The sequence below is a fragment of the Sinocyclocheilus anshuiensis genome, unplaced genomic scaffold (genome assembly GCF_001515605.1).
Source record: "Sinocyclocheilus anshuiensis isolate Anshui unplaced genomic scaffold, SAMN03320099.WGS_v1.1 scaffold1906, whole genome shotgun sequence".
Taxonomy (NCBI): domain Eukaryota; kingdom Metazoa; phylum Chordata; class Actinopteri; order Cypriniformes; family Cyprinidae; genus Sinocyclocheilus; species Sinocyclocheilus anshuiensis.
Genome location: NW_015546187.1, coordinates 690,464 through 701,318, shown reverse-complemented (window position 1 = coordinate 701,318; position 10,855 = coordinate 690,464). Strand labels below are relative to the sequence as shown.

Sequence of the window (10,855 nt, the reverse complement as noted above, 5' to 3'; positions counted from 1 at the left end):
GTCTTATCACTTTCTGACACGACAAGAGTCCAATTGAGTTCATCAGTCAAATCTTCATTAACCGACAGCAGCCTTTAAATTTGGGTGGAGAGCGGAGCATTTGAATCGCGCACAGAACACAAAACTGACGGGAGCGGCTCCGGTGGAAAACTGAGGGGATCTGAAACTTTCAGATAACACACAGCTAATTTCTCCGTCACTTTAAGTTACCGAAAACACACAAGAAAACACGCACCACACGGTAGACATGTGTTTGTGCGGCAGAGCGACTCTCTCGCACTGTGACGTGACAGACACTAGTTGTCCAGTCCTGTTCCATTCACACAGCGCGTGTTCCAAGAATGCGGTTGTGAGTCCTGAAAATTTACAGGTGTGAGTTCGGTTACAGAATGCGGTTGTCACACCCGTAAATAACCGAACTGTGTGTGAACGTAACCGTATTAATGACTCAAATACAGGACTGACAAACGTATTCTACTGCTGTGTGAATGTGGCCATACTCAGTTATTTACTTCTTGTTCACTGAACTGTTGTATAAAAACAGTATCACTCTGATTATCAGAAAGGCTTAATTTTACAAAGGCTGTTTATCTAGGCTACAGCAGCTCATCCAATCAGATTTTAGCATGCAAACTATCCACAAAACTGCCTTTCTCTATTACAGTGTAATGTTTACTGAAAACTTTCTTACCTTCAATTCCAATTAAACTTTGTTGCAGTGATGACAGAATGTCATCTAATGCAGCATAATTGGAAACATTGAAAAATTTGCCACGGTCTGCTATGTCCATCATCTCTTGTATTGCTTGAGGTTTTTTCAGAATGCCGTCACCAACCTAAAGGTAACAGTGGTTATTGCAAGTGTATGGGTTTTATGATTTATTTGGTTAAACCATAATAAAATCCTTAACTATACAATAGCAAGCTATGAGTAATATAGATGATATTAGTGTTTTAGTAGGACTCTAGATGTATCTACAAGACAAATTAAAATAAATGACTGTAATTTGTATTATTATCTAAAATGCTGTGGAAATAAGCAGTAAACAGGACACTTACTCCTATGGAATAGCGAGTGACACCTTTCATTTGTGGCATGTTCAAAACATCAGAAAGAATCATATTGTCTCCCAAAATTTCTCCGTCAGACAATACAATGATAATTTTTTTTGAGTCAATCTTTGATCCATTCTCAGAGATGAAAATATCTGTGCTGTAAACAACCAGTGAAACCAATGAGATCATGACATTAACGTATCACCAACAAAAGTGCTCCATGTTAATCAAACACTTAAAGTGTAAAATGTCATATTTCATATCATAATCTATAAACTCACAGGACATGATGGATGGCTGAGGCGGTCTTTGTGAGACTGTAAATTTGCTGTATTTCTTTGACCTTTTGCAAGGTTTTGGCCCCGTTGTCATTGTCTAGTAGTGAGAGCTCTGTCCTGATCTTACTACCATATTGCACTATTGCAAAGTTACACTGAAGAGAGAGGTTTTTTTTTAATTTTTTTTTTTAGATAAAATACCTTTTAAATTGTGCTTAAAATGTGTCATAAAATACTTTAGTTTATACTTGCATCGAAACATGTGTTCCAAACATTAAACATGACATTGTAGATAAAGTCTTTGGCTCTCTGAAAGTCATCATGTTGAATGCTACCAGAGCCATCCAGCACAAAAGCAATCTCTGTCCCAGCATCTACAAAAGATCATCTGAAACATCAGTATAGAAATAATGGCTTCATTGATCTATGCATCTGTAGTACAACACCATCAGTATGAAATAATAGCCTAAATGCGAATTTATTTCAAAGGCTGAACAAAGATTAGTACCATCCTCATCCTCATCTTCATCTGTGTCACTATCCAGCTGGGCGTCTCTTCTCATCCTCCGTTTAACTTGTAGATATTGACAGAGATGTAAATTATAAATCGGATTCCTTAAATTAGTAACATTAAGGCAACAGTTTATTTCAATTTCAGATGTGCTCTCCAATATTTCTGAAGCATATTTTAATGGACTATGTGGTTTTAACTCCTCTCGTTTCAGATAAATTCTTATGAAAAGGTTTTTAATGAAGTGAGGCCATTTTTTTTTTATCAAAGATAAAATAAAAAAAAACATTACTTTTTTTAGTTTGTAACTTATATCTTACATTTATTAAGAACGGCTTATTTATTTAACTTTTTCTATTTTCTTTTGTCTCTCACCATGAATATAGTCTTGGTAGATGGCATGACATTAAATTATAAACAAACTAACCTTCCTCAATCCTTCCACCTCGATAATGATTGTTGTTGTTGTTGTTGCTGTTGAGTTTTTCATTTTCCATTTGGTTTGTAGCAGGAGACAGAAGTGCAGATTTTGATGGCAGTGGCACATTCACTGTGACAGAAGTAAATTTCAAATCTTCGTTATCTTCATTCAATACTTTATCTATCTTTATCTATAATATGTATAAATGTTTTACTCAAGTGTTAGCTGCACCCATAGGATGTACATTCTGTATTAAGGAAAGTTACTGAATTTTAAACTTTAAAGCACCATTTTTTTTCATCTTTTTCTCTGTCTTATTGTATTTGTCCTGTTGTTTGTATCTTGTTTCTTTGTTCAAGCCATTAATTGTTGCTTTAGTGTTGAAGTTGAGCTATTAGCGGCAACTTGTATGGTTGCTTAAATAGTCTGAAAATAAATAGCTCAAAATGTTAGAGACTATATCCTAACTTTGAAAAAAAAATTTAAATAAAATATACACATATTTCTACCTAACATTACGTGATTGCATTAATTTTTGACAATTAATTGCAACCTTGACAACAATCCCTTATTGAATCCATAATGTTCCCTTATAATGGCCTCTCTGATCAGGGTCTTTGAAATCATCCTAACCTTCCCACCTGATGTTACATCAAGGGAATGTCCTTAAGCACTAGTCATAGCAATAACTTACATTCAGTTCTATACTTTTTAAAGAATGTCAAAAATGTACTTGGCTTTTTTGTGGCTTTTTAGTGTAGAACTACAAAGTCTATAAAAAATATATATCTACAAAAGATATAGAAATGATGGTTTGAGATGAGTTTTATCTTTGTATCTGTTGTACAACACCATCAGCATGACATAATGAATATAATATTAATTTATTTTAAAGGCAAAACAAGATTAGTACCATCATAATCCTTATCTTTTGTGTCACTGTCTGGCTGGGCGTCTCTTCTCATCTTCCGTTGATCTTGTAGATATTGATCAAAATGTAGATTAGCAATCGGATTCTTTAAAACTAAAAATCTTTCAACTCTTTCAAACTAAGGCAACACATTTTTTTTTCTCAGGTGAGCTCACCTTGACCAGTCCTTGCACCTTGATAATGATTGTTGTTGTTGTTGTTGTTGACTGAGAAGAAAGAGATTTTGAAAGGTAAGGGTAGGATTTTATCTGCTTGAATCTGAAATACTATTATGAAATCACCCAATCTTACCTAATGCAACAGGATTCGGTTTTCCAGTGACTCTTCCAGAGGGACTCATCAGTTTGCAATTTCCGTTCAAATCCTCAGTTACTGACTTTTTTACGCGAACTTGATTACACATCTCAGGAGAAAAAAATACACAAATCTAAATATTTAATTTTTATCTTTCACAAAAGTCATTTCCTTTCATATTCAACTATCATTTTCATTCCAACAAAACAAACAAATGTTAATGTCTTATTTTAATGAGAATTTGTAGCAGATTTGAACTCATAGACACACGATAGCTCTGATTTTTTTTACGCGAACTTGATTACACATCTCAGGAGAAAAAAATACACAAATCTAAATATTTAATTTTTATCTTTCACAAAAGTCATTTCCTTTCATATTCAACTATCATTTTCATTCCAACAAAACAAACAAATGTTAATGTCTTATTTTAATGAGAATTTGTAGCAGATTTGAACTCATAGACACACGATAGCTCTGATTTAGAGAATATTGTTTTTTTTTTGTTTTTTTTTTTAAACAAGTTTTCATGGGGAAGTGCTGTTACTATGGTTTTGAGTGATTTCACAGTTATGACTCAGAATGCTGATGACTTCCTCCTGATAGTCACATCATTCGGAACCATTTCCAAATGTCCCAATAAATAAAACAAACACAACTCCCCAGGAATAACTGTGGTATCCTGACATTTCTAGTCCTATTTTACTTTTCACAAACTATTTTCCCACCATTTTACAGCTCTCTAAAATACTTATTTCCTGTTCGCTGAAGAAGAAATGATACATTTCTGTCTGTCACATATGTAAAGGGGAAACCACACTCTGTGGTTTTACTATGAAAATGCTGTGCGACAGACTCAAAGTCTTGTGCAAACTGATTATAAACAGTTTACTTGTTTGGTATAGCTTTGTGCTCAACCTTTTGTAAGCATAATCAGGTTGAGAATAAAACAGTTGCCGGCCATATCTGACATCCTTGTATTTAAGGATCTTTATAAATACCATAATATGTTGTTCCTCTTCTGATGTCAGGCTAGATACTGATGCTACCGGTCTCAGGCCTTTAGGTTTTTCATCTTTAAAAGAGATATTGACGTAATAAGACGTTTACAGTGAAAAGGTCATTGTGTAAATCAATGAGGACATTATGAAATTAACAATGTAAAGTTTTCAGAGTAATCATCAGTATGAAAAGACAAGGACAAATGTACCATCAGAATTTACTTCAATGCATTCATCCTTTAAGGTGCATCTGAAAAGTGCTCCATTTTTTGGGGAAGGAACAAAAACTCTAGAATAGGACACATTAAGACAATTTTACTAAAATAGGTCAATAATGGTCTTTATGATGATCTTAAATAAAAAATAATCTAATTTAATTTACTTAAAAAAAAAAAATAAATAAATAAAAAAAAAATATATATATAGCTAGAATTATATAAAACTCTAATATATGACCAACCCATCTGTTGATTGAATAATGGTTTGACCAAAGAGTGGATCATCTTTTTTGAAATGCTTCACAGGAGTTATTTGAATGTTGAACCCGGTCACACTCCATATGACTGTAAAATACACAATAATTCAGACCACATACTTTTATTTCATAGGGACAATGTAATAAGATTAATTATGTTTTAATAATATTGTTTCTACTTTTGCCCAGACATTTTCAGATTCAAATAAAGAACAGTTTAAATCATGACAACTCAAATAAATGTTATCATTAATTATAAACATTAACATCAACATTGTAAATAATTACATACCAATCATAAATAGCAGTCCTCTGTACATTTTGTGATTTTGATAAACTCCACGCTTTAAAAAAACATATCGGCACAGTGAGGCAGAAAGCAGCTCGTTGTGGTCTTCAAAAAAAAGTAGAACAGCACACAGTCACTGCTGACTGTTAAACCCGCCCCCCTCACACACTTCAAACACATCACTTTTTCTCTAAAGTGAAGTTGAATTTAAAATTCTTAGCTTGTTATACAAAATGTTACAATTATTTTTATTGTTAAAGCTGTAAACCTTGGAAACAATGTTAAGTGCATACGTGTTTGCCAACACTATCAGAATGTAACTAGAAACCAGAAACTTGGGCAGGATCAAAACAAGTGTTAGTAAAACCATATTAACTGCAGTTACAGTTAATATAGATCTTACTGTCCTAACACATGACACTGACAGTCGCACTGACAAGAAAGAGTCAGAATTATAATGTATAAAGACAGTGTTCCATTTTTAAAGTGGTTACAATTGAAATTGTCCTCTCAAAGGAAACTCCGTGGTTGACTGGTTCTCATGGTGTGGTTCTTATACAGATCTGAAAATAAAGTATTTGACGAAGCTGGTATGTAGTCACTAAAATCTAATGAATCTGAAATTCAGTTTTTAAACAAAACAATGTATTTTCTAATTAGAAAACTGACCACTGAAGTGGCCAATTTTAGTAAAATGAGTGAGATGTCCATTAATTATCATCACTAGCATACAGGTATTCACTAGTTTCGCAAAAGGGCTTGTATCGAACCATCTGAGACAATCTCACGCTGACTTTGTCACAGGATGTGGTGAACATGGAAACCTGCAACTCTTAAAGGGGTCATATGATGTTGCTAAAAAGAACATTATTTGGTGTATTTGGTGTAATGCAATGTGTTTATGCCGTTTAAGGTTAAAAAAACACATTATTTTCCACATAATGTTCATTGATGTGTAAGAATCCACCCACCAGCCCAAAACAGCGGAATCCAGAGGCCTGCTCGAAGGTTTAATGCATATTCGGTCTTTTACTTGCGCTTCTGAATTTATCAATTTTAGCCTAGCTCCGTGTTCAATCTGACTCCAATTTCAAGTGATCAGTTTTTAATTAGAAATATTGCCTAAATTTAATGATCACAAATATTGATTGTATATTAATTTAGATATTTGATTTTTCCGGACTCACTATACTTTCAATTATCCGTTCACTGGGGACCTAATGTCTCTTTTAAGTCTCTTTTAAGTCACGTTTTAAGTCTCACGTCAGGTAAAATTGTATCATGTCAATTACATAATGAAACAATTAGAAGCCAATTTAGAAAAGATAATGCAATTGTGAATCACATTGTAGCCGCGTGGCAAGACACGGGTCACGACGAGGTGTTCCCCATAGCGACCCCTAGAGGACGCAGTTCGAAGTTCCCATGAAAGGGAACCCATACTTTCAATTATTCATTCATTAAGGACCTACCATCGCTTAGAAATTCACTCGGCCAACTGTGAACTCACAAACACAAACTCGCCAGTTCTGAACTTACTCAGAGGATACAGGGTGATTATAATACCTTTAAGTGCCGCACCCTGCTAGCAAATAACAAAAAGTGTATTTTTTTCTATAATCACGAAAACTGTAACTTGTTAAGCCAGTGACAGACAGAAATCAGAAGATCCCTAATGGAGAGCCCCCTGCCCCGCTCATTGGTACTTCTTCAGTATGATCTGTCCTGGACGCAGATTTGTGGAAACATCAGACCACGCTATAATCTACTAAAACAATGACTTCAGAAGAGATCAGAATAAATAAAATATAACAATTTATTATTAATCAGGTAAAATTGTATCATGCCAATTACATAATGAAACAATTAGAAGCCAATTTAGAAAAGATAATGCAATTGTGAATCACATTGTATCCGCGTGGCAACCCCGCTCCTGTACATAGACACTGTAGCCATATGGGAAACAGCCAAGTGTTCCACGCAGGAGACAAACAAATTTAACATATGCACATGTAACAGTTATCCTAATTTAACATAAGACACACGGTCTAAAATGCATAGCAAAGCACTCAGGTGTTTTAGAGAATAAACTTAACTAGCCTATGTGCACATGTCGTAGCACAGACAACTATACAGTGTGCTGTATGGGCACAATGTGTTTAACACAATTACATTTTTGAATCATACCAATTTTAGTCTAGCTCCGTGTTCAATCTGACTCCAATTTCAAGTGATCAGTTTTTAATTAGAAATATTGCCTAAATTTAATGATCACAAATATTGATTGTATATTAATTTAGATATTTGATTTTTCCGGACTCACTATACTTTCAATTATCCGTTCACTGGGGACCTAATGTCTCTTTTAAGTCTCTTTTAAGTCACGTTTTAAGTCTCACGTCAGGTAAAATTGTATCATGTCAATTACATAATGAAACAATTAGAAGCCAATTTAGAAAGGATAATGCAACTGTGAATAACATTATAGCCGCGTGGCAACCCTGCTCCTGTACATAGATACTGTAGCTATATGGGGAATAGCCAAGTGATTCACGTAGGAGACAAACAAATTTAACATAGTCACATGTGTAACAGTTATCCTAATTTAATACAGGACACACGGTCTAAAATGCATAGCATTTATAACCTTTTACCTAAGTATTTCAAAGATCACTTACAGCAAAGCAATAATGTGTTTTAGAGAATAAACTTAACTAGCTTATGTGCACATGTAGTAGCACAAACAACTATACAGTGTGCTCTATGGGCACAATGTGTTTAACACAATTACATTTTTGAATCATACCTGACAGCAGAGAGACACACAGCAGCAAGAGTTCTGGTGCAGAGCTCCAGAGACTCTCACACACTGCATGGGGGGTTTTCTGACTACAGAATCCCCAAAGACTGATTTAGAACACAATTCTACAAAAGTTTTCAATATTTCTCATAATACAAGTGACTACTTTGAAATTGAGACCATTTTACCAATCGCACAGAGACCTTTAAAATTACACCAAACATGAAGGGGAAAAACAACAGGTTCACAAGATACATGATATGTGGGATATGCATATTCTTAATGAACTTTGGGTGAAACCTTTTGGGGGAAAAGAGGGAGAGGCAGAGAGGGCAGGGGGAGAAGGGGGTCGTAAATGAGTGAGGAGAGAGGTGTTGTTTGCTCTCTTTGGAGATCCCTTCTCCAGATAAGTTTTATTGTTTTAGTGTATGGCATCTGTTCTGTGTGAGTTCCTGAGTTTTGGCTTCAAGAGGAGTTAATTTCATAAGGAAATAATTTCACTCCTTGCAATTGTTTCTCCTCTATGCCCCGCCTTTCTGAAATGCGTCGATTTTTACAAAGCTCATCGGTCTGAAAAGCGAGGTTTGCTGTGATTGGCCAGCTATCCAGTGCATTGTGATTGGCCGAATACCTCAAGCGTGTGACTGAAATGTTACGCCCCTTAACATACTGTGATGCCGTGTCCCGGCACGATGAGACAAAACCAGTAAAACCCATTATAACGAGGCATTTGTTGCATCCAGTGGGGAAATAATTAATGATTATATTGACTTATACTGTCTTTTTACACGTTGCGTTGTGTATCGCGCAGCATAAAACATAAAACCATGTCTGCATTTGTTATCGGAGAAACGACAAGCAACAAGCGCTACTCTACACTGCTCAAAACTCGCGTTTGAATCATCAGTGGCAAATTCTTTAAATATGAAAACGTACTTACAGGCTGTGAGTGAGAAGCGCCAGACTGTCCTTGCAAAGTTAGAATTTCTCCACTTTATAGAAACAGACACCGGCATTGTAGTCTACTCTCTCAGGAAACAGTCATCGTCCTCCATAAAATGTGCTGCACACATCTAAATATTTGGTTTGAACTGTTCTGGAACAGTGTTGTGCCTTCTTTCTTTGCGTGAACATTTGGGCGGCGTTATGCAAATCTTCCCACATCATGACATAGACATGTGGGGGCATGTTTAAACGAGCCGTTGGTAGGTAGGCGTGGTTGACTCTTAACTTTTATAAAGAATATCTCTTTGGATTTGAAACTTTAGTCTTTGCAACTTTACAGATCTTCTTTATGCACCAAGAGCTTGTGACACTCCAAAGAGAAAGGAAAAATTGAAATCACATCATATGACCCCTTTAACTGAAAAGTAAACCAATCTACCCTCAGCCCTCATTTTTCAAATAGACCTCAAATTATCTTCTTTATCACCTGTCTGTCCTGACAACATAGTATTACACACTGGTGCAATAAATTCAAAACAATATATCATATTCAAAAGTTATGTTGCTTGTGGTTCTCCCCCTCAAAAAGCTTTTCACATGAACACAAGACACAACCAATGTATACATTGGCACATGTTTATTCATTCATGTACTACACAGCACAACGGTTTAAAAAAAATAAAAAATAAAAAATTCCGCCTCAGCATCCCGTCTTTGTTCTGGGTCAGGCCAAAGAATCTAGTCCACATCACAGGCTATATTGGCCCTAGCCAAGCAGCGAGGGTAAAATCCTCTTGCATGCATCTACTGATATGTCTAGGCAGGCTTCTTCCATGGCCTGGAGGTGGTGAGCACAGATATAAGGTTCTCGGTCATACCGTCAAGGGAAGCAAGGAGGAGCATAGTGTTATAGGGTCCTAGAATGGCATGACGGTGGAGTACCCCTCGTTGGCTGCTGGCTGCGCACATAGTAACATTCCCTGCGCGCTGACCAGGGACATTTACAATAGCCCGATGGCCAATTATGTTCCTCCCTCTTCTCCTTTTGGTCAGGTTGAAACCAGCCTCATCCACAAAGATAATTTCATGGGGAACAGGTCAGCCTTCAATCTCAGATTCTCTGCAAAACACATAAAACACAGTAGAGTAAATCACTGCCCTGAAGCACAGTTCAAGAGGGCACAAATGGCAGCATAAACTGCTATACTGTAATGGTACACAATACTTCATACGATATCAAAACTCATACCTGAACATATTCCACTCGTTGGTCTTTCACTCTGTCAGAGTTTCGTTCGAAAGGGACGCGGTATGCCTGTTTCATCCGGAACCAGTGCTTTCGGAGGATACGATCAGCTGTGGAGAGGCTGATGGCATTTATCCCTCGAAAATGATGATTATCCTCAATCACTCTTCTTTGAATCTCTCGCAGGCAGATTACATTAGTATGTTTACAAGCTCCCTCTCTTGCTCCTCCGACAAAAGCCTTAGCCTGCCTCCACCAGGTGGTCGTCTCTGTGTCCTACAAAAATAGAAGCACTCATTACTGTAACGCATCCTTTTTACAGGAAAAATGGAAACATACTGAAACTCTCTGTATGCGAGGCAATTTGATGCATTTCTTTATTACAGTAGCATAGTGCAACAGTGTATGCACTCTAAAGTTACTGTACAGAGCAGTCTTACTGCAAGTACACCTACCGGTTTTCCTCCCTGAAGGTTCTGATGGAGGCGACGGTGAAGCGACTCAAATTTGGCTGTACTCGTTGCCCAGCCTCCCTCATAGTCATACCATGGACAAGGACATGGTCAACTAAAGTGGCTCGAATTTCATCTGAGACTGCTTGTCTCCTT

General features: G+C 36.3%; 1 protein-coding gene across 1 annotated transcript in view; it reads right to left on the bottom strand.

Moving 5' to 3' along the window:
• LOC107701425 (integrin alpha-E-like) overlaps positions 1-5,351 on the bottom strand; it is a 17,969-nt gene extending 12,618 nt beyond the window's left edge. Inside the window, exons 1-13 of the mRNA XM_016503429.1 lie at positions 5,260-5,351; positions 4,953-5,055; positions 4,702-4,781; positions 4,493-4,566; positions 3,489-3,600; positions 3,353-3,403; positions 3,180-3,242; positions 2,273-2,395; positions 1,843-1,908; positions 1,587-1,708; positions 1,338-1,489; positions 1,060-1,213; positions 692-836 (exon numbers count right to left, since the gene is read on the bottom strand). Coding sequence (XP_016358915.1) covers positions 692-836; positions 1,060-1,213; positions 1,338-1,489; positions 1,587-1,708; positions 1,843-1,908; positions 2,273-2,395; positions 3,180-3,242; positions 3,353-3,403; positions 3,489-3,600; positions 4,493-4,566; positions 4,702-4,781; positions 4,953-5,055; positions 5,260-5,287 — 1,273 coding nt within the window. The 5' untranslated portion in view covers positions 5,288-5,351. The remainder of the gene's footprint in view (positions 1-691; positions 837-1,059; positions 1,214-1,337; positions 1,490-1,586; positions 1,709-1,842; positions 1,909-2,272; positions 2,396-3,179; positions 3,243-3,352; positions 3,404-3,488; positions 3,601-4,492; positions 4,567-4,701; positions 4,782-4,952; positions 5,056-5,259) is intronic.
• Between the last annotated feature and the right edge of the window lie 5,504 nt (positions 5,352-10,855).